The 15,027-nt window shown below is 41.4% G+C and overlaps 1 protein-coding gene across 2 annotated transcripts; it reads left to right on the top strand.

The window, feature by feature from the left end:
- Positions 1-30: 30 nt before the first annotated feature.
- Positions 31-12,362, top strand: CMPK1 (cytidine/uridine monophosphate kinase 1). 2 transcript variants are annotated; one of them, XM_048945823.1, is made up of 6 exons: positions 31-250; positions 7,614-7,760; positions 8,576-8,728; positions 9,699-9,775; positions 9,863-9,959; positions 10,406-12,362. In XM_048945823.1, exons 1-6 carry the CDS (start codon positions 176-178, stop codon positions 10,445-10,447), a joined length of 591 nt encoding a protein of 196 aa, XP_048801780.1. In that variant the 5' UTR covers positions 31-175; the 3' UTR covers positions 10,448-12,362. The 2 variants fall into 2 exon arrangements, with proteins under 2 accessions (XP_048801780.1, XP_048801781.1); XM_048945824.1 differs by lacking the exon at positions 31-250 and adding an exon at positions 4,686-4,754.
- Positions 12,363-15,027: the final 2,665 nt, after the last annotated feature.

The raw sequence follows: 15,027 nt of genomic DNA, 5'->3' as shown, positions 1-15,027 counted from the left end.
CGTGCACGAGCCCCGCCCCTCCCGCCCGGCGCGCGCCTCCGGAGACCCGGAAGCACTTTGCGGTGGCGGGGACACCTCAGCGGCTGTCGGCAGTTCTGCTTCAGCCCCATCACCGGTCCCGGCCTCGGTGCCCACCGCTGTCCTGCTGCTGCTCAGTCGTCGCCTCCTGCTCCTCATGAAGCCCGTCGTTGTCTTCGTCCTCGGCGGGCCCGGGGCGGGTAAAGGGACACAGTGCGCTCGCATCGTAGAGGTGAGGGCGACGGAGCGGGCGCCGCGCTGGTGGGAGGGGGAAGGGGGGGGGCAGCGGGACTGCATATCCCAGCATGCCCCAGGGCAGGGCTACGGGGTGCTCTGCGGGCGTTGCCGCGGGGCACTCTGGGGGTTGTAGGCTGCTGCGGGGTCCGGCCCCAGCCGCCCTCAGAAGCGAGGGGAAGGTGGCTGCATGTGGCGGCCGGAGCTGAGCCGAAAGGCCGCGGCGCTGGGTGGCGGTGGGTGACAGTGGGTGACAGCGGGTGACAGTGCTGCGGCTCGCAGGGCTTGAGGGCTGCGCCCCGTGCAGCTGGCAGCGCGACGTGGCAGGGAGGTGGCTCTTGTGCTGCTGCCAGCGCTGCACCTTCTGAACGAAGGCTGCTCAGTGCCGTGGTAGAGGTCAAAACGTGTTCTATAAGGTTATTGCTGTTCTCGCTCTTCAGCTGATGCTATAGGGTGAGGTTTCCTGCTGTATTTTACCCATTTTCTGTTTTCCAAATACGTTTTGACAGCCCTGTGAGGTAGAGCAAATGCAAAGACAGGAAGGTGTGTATTGTATTTGGGCACCAAAAAAAAAACAGCAGTAATTGCACAGTAATCCACATTATCAGTAGATAATTACAGAAGTGTTTAATGCCTGGATGCTTCCAAACGCGTCTGTGTTGGATTTGTATGTTTTTGTTTTTCCCCCTGGGCAGCTGTACATTCTCATTGAGATCTGCAAAGGTTTGAGGTTTGTCCATACCCACGCTGAAAGAAATGACAGAGCTGCAGCAGTGCCCATGTTTCTAAATCTATTAATGAAAGGAAGAAACCAAACAAGGCACAAAGCCCCAGTGCCTGATACAGGCATGTGTGTCCTAGTTCTAATGCTGCAGGTTCCCTCTGCTGTTACATCCCTATTCTCTGCATGGAGGAACTCAGTTACATGAATTTGATCCATATGATCAAATGATGGCATGAAAAATGCCATTACGCAGAGTTCTGAAGGGTTTTAACCTCAAATTATAGACTGTTATTCAAACCAGCTTATTCCTTCCATTAAGTGGTGGGATGAAAGGTTCACAGCATTTGTAAAGCTTTTTTGGTAAGGTCAAATTCTGTCCCTGGTACATAGCAAACAAATGAGCTTAAACTACAGGGAATTTTTGTAGGCTGTCATTAAAGGCTTCTGCCAAACCATGAGCGGAGCCTCAGGGCTGAAATGCCTCATGTGGCTGTTGCCATGTGTTTAGGAGTATAAATGCCTTTGGCTTTATAGGTTAATATAATTTGGTAAGGACCGTGTTGATAGGAATGAGTCATTTCTACTCAAACTGGGGCTGCAGCTAAAAATGGAAACAAAATTCACTTTGCTTGTACTGTGTTTATTTTCTTTTTGAGGCTAGCAAGAGAAGTCCAAAAGCTAATAAATGCAGACTTCCTCTAAACCTGCACATCCTATTCACTGCGTGAGAAGAAGCTCCTGACATCCTGTGCAGGAGTCACTGGCTTTGCTTTTTGGGAGAGAGAGTCTGAGGAGGCCTGGGCTGGGGTGAACCTGGTGGAAAATCTTAAAAAGAGCTCGAGCACGGACATGTCGATGAAATGCAGTTGAGGTGCTGTTGAGCAATAGATTTTCAAAGCACACACCTTTGGCCTGGTCTTCACAATCTCCATGAGAGCCCTGATGCAGGCAGTTGAACAGCCTTCATGCAATCAGTGCTGCTTTCAGATTGAAAGCGTAGTTTTGTTTGGATTTTAGACCCTGCTGGCAGCTTGCCACAGAGCTATAGCTGAGTCATAATAAGCCTCATTCATCCTTGTTGTATAAATGGACTGATTAATATTAGTTTACATTAGGAATGAATCTGATCCCGTATCTTGCTCTAAATCTGTGCTCAATAAAAAGTCAGTATGCGCTATAAATACTTCTCAGTTGCTGTACATTCTGGAGATCTGGGACAGAGCACATCACATGCAGGAGGCTCGCCTTGCTGAGCTGAGATCTTGTTTGATTTTAGCTTCAAGTGGTCTTACTGAAAAACAACAGCAGCAGTGGAGTAGGAGTCAGATTGGAATCAAAATCGATAAGGTTGGAAAAGACTACTTAGATTGTCTAGTCCAGTCATCATCCCATCACCATCATGCCCACTAAACCAAGAACAATTTCTGATTGTGATTGTTTTACTGGCTGTTCTACATTGCCTGAAAATGAAATGGCATCAGTCACAGTGCTTGAGAAATACAGAATTCACCCACAAACCTAAATCTCAGCTTGTGGAGCCCTTCCTAGGGATGTGTTCCTGTCATATTTGGACCAAAGTGGAGAAGTGATGTGAGGGAAGAATTTGCAGTAACAAGTGGGAATGAGTATTGACACAGTGTACAAAAGGGAGCAACAGGTAAGTGATGAGGTTTTATTATCTTTGCAGTTAAGGTTTAAAGAGGCAGCTGAACCTGCCTGCTTTCCGCTGATAGGGACAGAAGGCATATATATTGTGTGTGTGCACAGTGTTGTCACAGAAATGTAAATGCAGTAGAAATGCTGCTCTAGACCAATTCTTCCTATTTATGAAGAGATTAAGCAGAATTCCCTCAAGTTCTTGTTCTCTCCCAGTTCTGCAGATGAACTCCTGCCACCTCCCACAGTTAAGGGAGCTTCTGATGTCACCTGAGATTGGTGCATAGCTTGTTGGGTGAGGCACAGTATCTGAGAAGGTAGTTCAGATGGCATGTGAATGCAGGTGCTTGAGATAAATGCCATGAAATGCATGAAGGTCATATCTTTTGTGATGGTGAGATCACTGTGTGCGTGCAAGACAAAATGAATGTGTTTTATTGCTGATTTCTGAACTTTGCCTCACAAAAACATTTATGGTACAGTCAAGGAAAAAATACCTTATTCCTCAAATCTGAAAAAAATGTTGAGTTCAAGTTTAAATCTTTACAAACTTTACCTGAAGCACAAAGCTCTCTTTGGGGGGGAGGGAAGCATAATAACTAAGTATTTAGTCTTCATTCTATGCAAGATTTCAACTGATAGGACTTTTTTTTTCTGTTTTTTTTTTTTCTGTTTGTTGTTGGGTGGTTTGGTTTCTTTTGTTTTTGTTTCAGAGTGACTGTGGAGGTTTGGGGTATGCACAACATCTTCCTCTGAGCACACAAAAAGTAATCAGTCTCCACCACAGGCCTCTGCTGGATGTTTGTATTGAATTCCAAAATGAATCCCAGCAAGTGGGATGCTGAGCTTTCTCCTTCTGTGAGCGTGACTGTTGGTATCCAAGCGGAGAAAGGTGTGAAGTTGTTTTGGGGTATATGATAAAGAGGTTCTCTAGGGACAAGAGAACTTTGGAAAGAACTCACTGTTTCAGGAACACTCCTCTGGAAGCAGCTGTAGGTTTAGCTTTTGTTGTCATGTGTTAATTGTCTTCCGGAGGTCTGTTGAGAGACAGCATTAACTTTCTTGAAATAAAAACGTTTATAAGTTATTTACTTAAAACTCAGTTTCTCAAATCTCTTTTAAGAGAGCCAAGTATTGGTAGCCCAGTTAGCTGTGAAGTTCTCATCATTGTTTGCTGGAATGTGAGTTCTTCTTCCTGGACTTTGGAGCTGTTTTGATTGTTTAAATCTGTTTTTCTCCTCTAAGGATTTATTCCCTATATGCTTCCATTTCACAGAATGCAGGCTTCCTCTCTGGGCACTGAATTTTGGGCTTACTCAACCTTCTTATTGAGCTCAACATTCCTGCAGCAGGGGTGTTCTGTTTGCCCCCTCTTTCCGGAGGCTCTGTCAGTGGGATCTCCTTTGTGTGTTTTGTTTTGTTAATGTGGTGTGGGTTTGTGTTTTTTGGTGTTGTTTTATTTTGCCTTGTGTTTTGTTTTTCCCCAGAGGCAGAAGCACATCTCTAACTAGGAAAATAGCTTTTGGCTGGATCCAAGCGGACAGGAGGGCTGCTATTGCAATATGATTTATGCCCTAAAGTTCTCTTTCCACGTGTTGATGGTGCAGACAAAACATTCTAGGTTAAAAAACAAAAAAAGTATGAGGACTGTGTCCTTTCCAAGGTTCTATTTTTATTTTAACTAGTTCTCCAGGAGCACACCTGAGAAAATACAGCGAACTGTGTTCCTTTGGTAAGATTGCTTAAGGTACGGCAAGCTGGAACTGAGGCAATAAAAGTTTGTATTTTGTTTGTTTAGCCCTTTGACTTTCATTTTTCGGATTAACAATGATAAGCCAAGATAGGATTCAAGGTCAGAGCGGTGATTCATTTTGCTTTTTCTTAGCTTCTGCTCACTCAGGGAGGTTTCATACTCTCTGGATACTGCTGTGTTGGGAAGAAACTCTTGTGCCCTGTGCGGGCTGGCAGTGGGAGGAGTCGCAGCAGCTGATCTGTGCTGCTGATCCTGTGCTACTGCACGGAGGAAATTGCTAGAGTGAACTCTGCCCTATTCAGGAGTGGCACAGATATGACTCATCTGTTCTCATCTGTAGTTGATATTAATCTATTTATTGTATTTACAGTAAGTAAAACTTGTTCTGTCTATGGACTGTCAGCCAGGATTTGCGACTTCTCCATGTTTGCCCTGCTGAGTGGGGACTGCCTTGTCCAGGTCTTTGCATAAAGAACAAGCAAACTGTGGTTCCCTCTGTTTTATAGAGCACTGCTAAATGGTGTTCTAAGGAAAATCTCTCAGCTGGGATTGTTGGAGATTTGGACTTGCCTTTCTACTCTGCTGTGACCTTTGAAAGCGAAGGAGGAAGGTGTCTGCATTGGTGCTGAAGACAGATGAGATTTTTGCCTTTTGTTGACAGTTAATTTTTCTAAGAGACTGGATTATGGTTCCCTAAACATAAAAATATTTTTGAAAACAATGAAAAAAGCTTGTTTAGTAGCTGCATACTGATTTAGTGTTTTGTCATAGTAGAACATGCCTGCCAGCTGGCGTAGTGAAAAACTTATCTATGAGATATATCTTAGAATATTTTCTTTTCTGTTCTCTAGTCTGAAAATCTGTTCAGATTTTAGGTGCTTGGCATCCAACTATATTGAATTTTTTGGTTTAAGCTAGTTTCTGACTTAAGTTGTCCTTTCAGCTCTCTGCTAACGTTGTGAATCTAACATGTATGCATTCTTGAAGAACTGAATAAACTGCTTTTTTATTATTTGGAAGCTACAACCATCCCTTTCTGATTGCAAAGAGAAGGCTTAGGCAGTGGTTGCTGTAATCCCCAGGATGGAGCTTGTTGCAAGATGTACTTGGCGCTTCTGGAAGTCGTGCTGGCACAGTGCAGGCTTGTAAGACGTGAGTGCCTTGCCCCAGCTGTTGTGCAGGAACATTGCAATCTCTTTTGCAAGCTCTTGGGGAGGCTGAGATTTGGTCCAGCTCAGGACGCGTGCTGAGGGTTTGTCTTGCCCAAGATGAAAGAAGACATTGTGTCCTGGAAACGTGGCTTCATTCAGACTGGCGAGGGCAGCATGAGCACTGCATCTCTGAAGCCTGCTGTGTGTGGAGCAGCAGTTCAGCCCCTGTCTGTGCTGGTGGTGTTTAAGCTGACATGTTGTTTTTGGCTCCAGCGCTCCGTGCAGTTAACAAATAGATGTTTTGCTACTGAAGGAGAAGTTTGTTTATCTTACTGCCTGGCTAATACATTCTGAAGGTTACTCTGGAAGACAATTTACTATTATCCAAAACAACTCCATTTATACAACAGCACTCTGAAGCACTTCTATCTTTTACTTTCCCGTTCAGCCCTTAAGAAATAATCCAGCTTGCTGTTGCAAATGACAGAAAATTCCAAAAATTGCCTGACTCCACTTCCTTTTTCTGCATGAGAAGGGACATGCCAAAGAAAATCGAATGGGTTGGTAATCCTCTGAAACAGAAGGGATTATATTTTCCTCCTGTTTTCTTCTGCATAGGAATTTAATGTTAAAAATGCCATCGTTCTATAACTGTACAGAGAAGTCCGTGTTAATTTAGGGCTCGGCAGAGTAAGGTTTCCTGCTTAAGAGAAAAGATTTACTCTGGTTTACAGTGTCTGCAGTCCATAGTTAATATGCAGATTTGTAGTTAAATAAGCATATCCAAATGCAACGCACATGAAAGCAGGAGTACAGTGAGCTTACAGAGGATGTCGGTGGAGGTTTTTCTTCACAGTTACTTAAAGCAAAATCTTGTTTCCTTTTCTTTCCAGATGTGTAGCATTTTGGAGATTTAGGTAATTATATCCCTTCTTAAATTATGACTATGCAGAACAAACTTTCCACGCTTTTGTGGGTGAAATTGGAAAGCAACAGAAATGTTTCTAAAGCCACTTAGTGGGTTGTGTAATATTTCTGTTGTACTTAGTCCAGTCACCAAGTTTGTAAATCCCAAGTTCACTGCCCTAACATGCATTTAGTCACATTGGTTATCCTGTTCAGGCACCGTTCTTGAAATTTGCTTTGGAAGCTGCTGCAGCCAAGCTGATAACCCTGAAGTAATTTGCTGCTGTTTTTGTTTTGTGTGAAAACTGTAGGACAAGTATGTATAGGTGTATTCTGTTTGTGGTGTGTGGCTAGCTTAGCTGTTTTATTGCCAGTTTAGTTTAAGTATTCATCAAGGAGATGTCTTTATGCCTGTTTTTATGTAGTATGCTTGCCCAAGGAGTGTGCTTGGTTAGTTTTCTGGTGGTATTAAACGAGCTGAGCAAAGGGTTGTTTTGTGCTCTGAATTTTCCATTATAACAGCGCATCTGTGTTTTTTACAACAGCACATTTGTAGCTTTGCAATAGTTGTCTATTTATGATTGCACATGCCTGAGAAATTCAATTATAACAACTTTCACCAGCATTGGCATTAGCAAAGCTTTCAACTTTTCTTTGAGGTGAAAGAAGAGGGTCGTGGTGTTTGATGTTTTCCTGCATGCTGATCCCAAATCAATAAGCTTGGACCTGATCTCTACTGTTTGCAGTCCATGGTGTTAAAATGTGTTAGTGGTTATTGGTCAATAAATCAGGTCATGATTTAGCAAGTGAAGAAGCTAAGCAGTAAAATTATGCAGGAGGGGGTGTAGCTCAGAGAGTATCTGGAGTTTGTTAAAGGTCTCATTGTACAATGCTGCATTTCTAGAAACACCCTGGGGCTTTGAGACCGTCATACTCCCAAATGTGACAGTGCTGCCTTTGGAAACAGGACACGAATGTCTGTGTTATGCCCAGGAATCTCTCACTGTGCTTTCTGTGCATCCTGAAGGGTGGAATACATCTGTCACTAGCAAGCTGCTATTTCCTGTACTTTTCTGTCGTAATACAAAGGTAAATGTGGCTGATGCTGTCGACTGATGTAAGTTTGCACACATTCAAGGCTGTTTGTGCCTGTTTCTTTTGCACTTTTCAGAAGTACGGCTACACGCACCTTTCTGCTGGCGACCTCCTTCGAGACGAACGGAAAAGGCCAGGCTCACAATATGGAGAACTCATTGAGAACTACATTAAGGAGGGGGAAATCGTACCAGTTGAAATAACAATCAGCTTGTTGAAGAGGGTAAGGAAAGGGCCGTTCCCTTGCTGGTTCACTCCTGCGGACTAAGTGACAAAGCAGTGGCAGTATTTTGAAAGAACTGTTTTATCAGAACAGTCAAGCTGAGGAGAGGAGAAGAGCACCTGCTAATGTTCTGTGGAAGGAAAAGTTCCAATCTTTATCCTTATTAGATGTCTGGAAAAATAATCAGAATGTCTCTTTTGAGATGGAAGAGGCTTCTTTTGCTCATTCAGCTGAACTTCTTTGGAGTTCTTTTCATTTGTAGTAACTCTAGACCAGGCACAGTTTAGCATCTTGTACTGCTATGTGCTGTTACACGATATTGTAGAGTATAAACTTTTAAAGTTGGGCTTTAAAAGATTTTAAGCATAATGAAATAGTGCAGTCAGTTTGAAAGGGGTCTCCATTGCTGCATCAGTGAAGTAATTAGGATGGGTTGAAGATGAAACAAAAAAATACATTGTAAACCTGCAAGTTCTTTACAGAGAGAGTGGTGAGGTGCTGGATGGAACAGACTGCCCAGAGAGGTTGTGGATGTCCCGTCCCTAGAAGTGTTCAAGGCCAGGTTGGATGGGGCCCTGGGCAGCCTGGTCTAGTATTAAATGTGGAGGTTGGTGCCCCTGCCTGTTGCAGGGGGGTTGGAGATTCATGATCCTCGAAGTCCCTTCCAGCCCTGGCCATTCTATGGTACTATGATTCTGTGCAATGGTTCTACAATAAATGTTTCTTAATTTAAATATATGAATACTTTAGAGGTGATGAAAGAACTGATAAATAGTTGCCTGTGCAGGAGGTCTTGATTGGAATTCTTTTGTCAGGCTATGGATCAAACAATGGCTGCAAATTCCCAGAAGAACAAGTTCTTGATTGATGGCTTTCCCAGAAACGAAGATAATCTTCAAGGCTGGAATAAGACTATGGATGGAAAGGCGGATGTTTCTTTTGTTCTCTTCTTTGATTGCGACAATGAGGTAATGAAGTGTGCTAGGCTGTAACTTCCTTTCTTGCTGTATTGTGAGAATCACTCAAGAAGAACAATAAAACTGTTGAGTAGTGAATCTTACAGTATTAGTAGCCTGGTGTAGGAGTAGAAATAAAATGTGGTCAGTGGGTTTTGGGGATTTTTGGCAGCCTGTTTTTGCAGATGAAAAACTGCAGGCTTTTGAAATAGCAAGTGGATAATTACACTTGGTATGATCTTGTACAAATAAATTACATTGAGGAAACAACTCAAATAATTGCGTTCTTAAGGAGAGTTTATAAAATCTTTAAATATATTAAACAATTATTTGATTCATGGTTAGAAGACACTGCTGTGTTTACTCTTAAGGATTTCAGAGTACTTGTTCAGTCAGAAATCAGTTTAATAGCAATGTTTTGGGGGTTGGACTCGATGATCTCTGGAGGTCCCTTCCAACCCCTACAATTCTGTGATTCTGTTTGCTTTAATTCTGAGGTGGTGACAGCATACATCTTAATTTTCATAGTTGTGAGCTGTGGTGTAGGTACCCAATGATCAACATTTTACTCAGCAAGTCATTAGATTTTAAGGTCTTTTTGACAGTGATACAATTGGTCCTTTAAGAAATGCCATGCTGTGCTGTCTTTAAAATATGGCAGTGCCCTTGAGGGATAAAAACTGATACAAAAAATCCGAACATCTTAATCTTTCCTCTTTTTTTTGTCCAGTTTTCTCATAAATAGATTATTGTTGAACTTAATTGCACACCACAGAACTTGATGCTTCTTTTGTTTTCACTATTTAACTCTGTGTGAATTCTGGGTTACGTTCATCAAATCTGGGTGGTATTTTGAGCGTCAGGCCTATTCAGATGTTTTTCAAAGGTGTGCTATTAATTCAGGATTTTTTGTCTGTTCCTGCTTTTCAGATAGCATGTTACGTTCTTGGTTGTGATCGTCCTTTTGATGCTTATTTTGTAGATATGCATTGGTCGCTGTCTTGAAAGAGGCAAGAGCAGTGGCAGGAGTGACGATAATCGGGAGAGTCTGGAAAAGAGGTACTGTGTCCCAAACATTTCAGCTCTCTTTTCTTTTAATTCTATTATGTAATGCTTTCTTTTTTTTTCTCCTTTGCTTTCTCCTAGAATTCATACATATCTGCAGTCTACGAGGCCTATAATAGACTTATATGAGAGAATGGGAAAGGTTAGAAGAGTAGATGCCTCTAAATCGGTTGATGAAGTAAGTATATAAGCCAACACATATGGAAGTGACAGTAGCAGGGTATGTATTGATGGTGTTTTTCTTAGATGTGTGTATGGCTGGTGAAGTCAGTTTGTTACTGGTGGAGGTTGTAGAACTTTCAATTTGGCTCTTGAAGAACCGATTGAGATGGGAATAACTAAGAAATTGATTTCTGCTTGAACATGAGCTGGACTAAACAGATTTGTGGTGTTTCTGTGTAACAGTTTGTTGTTCTTGGCTTTTTTTCCACTTTTGTGAACGTTGAAATACTTAATATTAAGTCCCCATTTCCTAGAACTGATTCAAATTTTTCTACTAAATAATTAGTAGAAATTCTTGGAAAATCATTTTTAATTGCTATCAATTACTGCGTTCCGGATTAATTTCAAGTGACTGTTCACCTAACGCTTCATAAAACTAATAGTCTTCTCTTTCTTTTTTAGGTCTTTGAAAAAGTTGTACAAATATTTGACAAAGAAGGCTAATTTCCAGCTTGGAGGATCGTTTAAATTTGTGCTTGAACCTTGTTTGAATAGCTGCTACTGCAGTCCACACTTTGTAATTGTTTTACGTTGGGTTGGTTTTTTTTGGTGTTTTTTTTCTTTTCACATATCAAATCACAATTGGAAAAGCAGTTAATTAAAAATGGATCTTTTTTTTTTTTTTTTAATAGGAAATCTTTTCTTGTGGCTGTAATTATGAGTTTTGTGGTTCTCCATTAGTATAAGTTCAGTTGCTCACACAGTTCTGTGCCTACCATAGGCAGCCCTTCTTGTTCCTTATTGCCACACACCTATTCTTAATGATCAATTAAGCAGCAGCAGTAAGCAATGCCCTTGTTTGTCTTTTGGATGCTTGGACCAAATTGAGGATACTGGGTTTTGGGTTTTTTTGGTTGTTTTTTTTTTTTTTTTCAGAGTGTAATTTTTGTCACCAAGTTCTCTGTTGTCCCCAGACATGGATTCTGTAGGTAAAACTGCAGTTAGTATGAGAATCTGCTTTTGTAGTTCCCACAAGGCTACTCAATATGCAGTTCAGCAATAGAATACAGAGTACTTAATGGAAAATGGTGCTGTCTTATGATTCTGGGTGTAAACTGTCTTGTAAATTCTTGACTACCTGGATTGACATGGCCCTGGGCTGTGCCTTGTCTTCATTTCCAAAATGCTGAGGGTATCAGTTTTTAAGTCAGGTCAGTATTTCCACTCTCATTTATTTTGAATGATAGTTTTGTTCTTAATTAGAGCACGGCCTTCACAAGGTGCGAAACTATTAAATAGTGTACAAAAAAAAGCAAATTCTTCTAACAGTTCTGTCTTTTGTAATAAGTAGAAGGGATTTTCTGTATTATAATTATTGCAATACTGTGTAACCGAATGCTTTAAGGTTTATTACCTGGGGAAATATTTTTATGGTTAAACTTGTGAATTTGTTTCCCTAAAATTGTATGATTTTAATAACTGTTTGTTTGAGAAGATGATAAATATTGCACTTTTGTTATGATGTGGCCAGCAAAAAGGAATATATCTTGCAGAAGGAAGCTCTGTTCCCTTAAACAGATTTGATCCTGCTTTATCACATTCTCTTGAATTGGTGCAGTCAGATGCCATTATACTTGGGAGAAACAGATAGCTAGCTGAAACAAACAGTGTTTTAAATATTTGTACAGATGTGTAATCCTGCCTTTTGCTTAAAGTAACCCCCTGTCCCCACCTCCCATCAGACTAATATGCACAGGTCTGTGGGGGCCCAACCACGCATTCCTTGCACACCCTGAGCTTTCTCTGAAGAAAGCCCCAGAAGAGTTGAGGATGGGTGTTTTAACTAATTTTAGTGATACAATTTGTCTTGCTACATTAACTGACACTGTAATTGGTGTGTGATATGCTAGTGGTACTGCCAGTTACAGCTTGGAAATATTGGGGTTCAGCTTTTCTTCATTGATTACTCTCTATTTAAAGAAAGCTTTAAATTTAGCCTAGCTTCTAATGAGAATCAGATGCATTGGTCCTCATGCTGTGATCTGTTCTGCGCTGGCAGATTTGTACATGCATGAGTTCTCATTTTGCTGAGGTTCTTGAGGCTGTTGGACTGAGTAAGAGATAAGTACAGAAACAAAGGGTAAACTACAGTATCTTTTCTGGTTCAGTGGTAGTTTTAGCAGAGTACTGAGCACAAATACCTGTTTACTACTGCAGAGTATATGGACCATGACGACTGCTGTGAGTGTGGGAGGCTAATGCTTTTGCTGTACGGATTTTCCCTTAAATAAATAAATCATGGAATGTAAATCTTATTCTGTATGTATGCTGACATAGGATAGGATCCAGTCAAACTGTTTTAATGTGAAGGCTAAGATCAGGATTTTTTTTCAAGAAGACTTCAAGCAGGATTCCTTAATCTACTTAGAGATTTAATAACTTTTCTTTCTAAGTTACTGGCTCTTGCAGATTCTGCTGGGAACAGAAGTTTTCTCGTCATATACTTTTATGTATTTAAGTGCTGAAACAAGCAAAACCCTTATAGGAAAGTTGGTTTTGTTTTGTTCACTTTGTTTTGTAAGAAAGAATGTTTCAGCAGTATTGAATTTGGAGTGGATTGTAATGTGTCTGTGCAAAGGCTAGATATTTTTTGTCATTTTATTTATTTAAGATGCCATTAATTGTTGCCAGTTCTTTCAAGTTGGAGTTCACATTGAAATGAAGGTTAAAGGTAGTATGCCAATGTGTCATGCCCATTTAGCAGCAAAACTGTACGAAGAATTTGAGAAGATACAATAAATTTTGTTCTGTGGCTGAATATAAGTGCTTGGCTTAAGTTCTCTGCCATAAGGTGTATTTTTCATATAGTTGTTTGTGTTTATATATATATATGTACACTTTATACATCTGTCGTGCATACATACACACAGATGTATCTATAGAAGTTCAGCTTTCCCCATCAAAACTGAAGTCCTCAAGACCTTGTTTGGTAATGGATAAGATCAGGCTAATGCCTGTGGAATTGGTATCTTTTCTTGCTTGTATAGGTTTGTCAAATTGATTCTTACATTCTCACAGTGGTAGTGCTGGAAATTGTGTGCTTAAGGGAGCTTTTCTTTATTTTACAGTACTTACCAAATGTGTTGGTTGAGGACTTGCTATTGGACACTGGTCTTGGCTCTACTTCAGAAGGAACAAAGCTACTTTGGATGTCAGTGCAAGCAGGACTGGCACAGTGTGATGTGGTATTTGTGTTTATTTTTAAAAACAAACACACACACACCAAAAAAAGAACCTGAAGGCTGCCAGGCTAGTTTTAAGCCTTTGCATTTCACATCATGCACTTTATGACAAACCTCTGTTTATTCACACGTAGATTTTCAGTAAACAACATGTTGGTGTTAAAACCTTATTCTGGAAAGATTTGCACAGCAGGTCTGAAAGGGACTGGGAAGAGCAGAGAATTTTCCAGCAGTATAAATATCTTTCTTCTGGTAAGACAAGTTAAGCAAATGTCTTTTCAGAAACTTGCTGAAACCTGAGGGTGTGGAGTCTCAGAGGGAGCAGAGGAAAGGGGCAAGGCTGTGTTAGCTTAACCTACAGCAAGATTTGCCCTCCCATGAAGACTTGAACTGAAAATCCCTGCCTGAGCAGTGCTGGTTTGGTGGGTGTGTGAGGGCAGGAGGAGAGACCAGCATGGAGAAGAACTGAAGCATGGAGTTGAGTATTGTGCCAGGGTAAGATGTTCCCCACTAGCAGCATTTCTTTTTAAAAGGGTTTCTCGAGGTTGTTCTGAGATCTTATGCAAAATGCTGTGTCTTAGAAGGAGAAATCTAAGTGGGGAGGTTGTGCTGCTACCCAGGCTGAACTGAGGAGAGTGGGAGAGTGATGTTGAAAGATCCTCAGCTCAGACTAGGGCTGCCAACTGTTACCTGTTGGCAGTTCTGAAGCTGCCAGCAGTTAGGATCCTGTGTTACAGATTAGTGAATTACTACTGTACTTAGCTTTCAAGTTCAGCACCAGTTTGCTCCCTGTTCTGAAGCAGATGTCTTTGAAAGCTGCCATCTACAACCAGCAGTTGGCTGCCTGTTTAGGTGAGAAGAGCAGATTATTGGAGCTGCAGCAGTGCTTGGATGCTGCTCACCTAGGGCTGTGTGCTTGCCACAGTCTGAAGATCCCAAAAGTAACAGCTGAGAGAGAAAACTGCAAGATGATGCAAAGACGATTCAGCTAATCGGATAACAAAGGAGACAGCAACAAAAATATTAAGACTTGATTTCATAGAGCAGCAGCTCTCACCCCCTTTTGATCTGCAGACCTTTACAAATCTTCCAGTGCAGATATGGGGGCACAGATGAATTTAATCCTGCTGCTCTCAGCTATTTTTCATGGATTGCTTAGTTTAAGATGGTGGTTTTCAGCCTTGGTCTGTAGAGTATTGCTGTTGGTAACAATAGATGTCTTTATTGAGTCTGCTAATCTGCTCAGCTGAAGTATTCTCTATCCTCTTTGCTTTTTGCCTTTTAATGTCTTTTCCTTACCTTTCTGAATTGCAGATTCTCTTTGGGATGGCGAAGAGTTGCTCTTACCAATCTCTGTTCCTTGCAAAAGAAGCAAAATCTTTATGTACCTTCAGCCTACGGCTGTTTCTGCCAGTGAGCTAGGTGCCTAATCTGCTACAAAACTGACATTGTTGAGCACGTTGTGGTATTTTTTTTTTAACTATAAGAAATCTTTGTAGTACCTGTGTGCTTTTCTCCTGTGAGTGAGATCAGATCTGTCCATCAGGCTTTTAGCACAGAGCTTAGCAGCAATTGCATGTGAAAATCTCAATCAGTAGGCATTGAACTAGCAGCGACCTGTTACGCCTTGGTGGAAGTGAGTGAGCTGAATGAGGAGGGGAGTAAAGGTGCTTATGGAAGTTCAGTCAATTCTCCTTCACTAATCAGACTTCAGCTTTAGGTATACATCTGTCTATTCTGTTCAGCAGTGATGCTTGTATTTAACCTAGCTCATCTTTTCCCAATTACGCTGGAGAGAAATTCATACAAATGCTTTCCCTGCCCTGAAGCTGGTTCTCTTCC

This window comes from Lagopus muta, chromosome 5 (assembly GCF_023343835.1).
Source record: "Lagopus muta isolate bLagMut1 chromosome 5, bLagMut1 primary, whole genome shotgun sequence".
In the NCBI taxonomy this organism is placed as follows: Eukaryota; Metazoa; Chordata; class Aves; order Galliformes; family Phasianidae; genus Lagopus; species Lagopus muta.
The sequence above is the reverse complement of the archived record's forward strand: the minus strand, read 5'-3'. Positions and strand labels throughout refer to the sequence as shown.

What these genes read in the sequence shown, in the direction of transcription:
- CMPK1 (XM_048945823.1), top strand. Translation starts at nt 176, where the DNA reads ATGAAGCCCGTCGTTGTCTTCGTCCTCGGCGGGCCCGGGGCGGGTAAA. An exon ending in CGGGAGAGTCTGGAAAAGAG is followed by an intron (nt 9,776 to 9,862) that starts GTACTGTGTCCC and finishes GCTTTCTCCTAG; the next exon opens with AATTCATACATATCTGCAGT. An exon ending in CCTCTAAATCGGTTGATGAA is followed by an intron (nt 9,960 to 10,405) that starts GTAAGTATATAA and finishes TTTCTTTTTTAG; the next exon opens with GTCTTTGAAAAAGTTGTACA.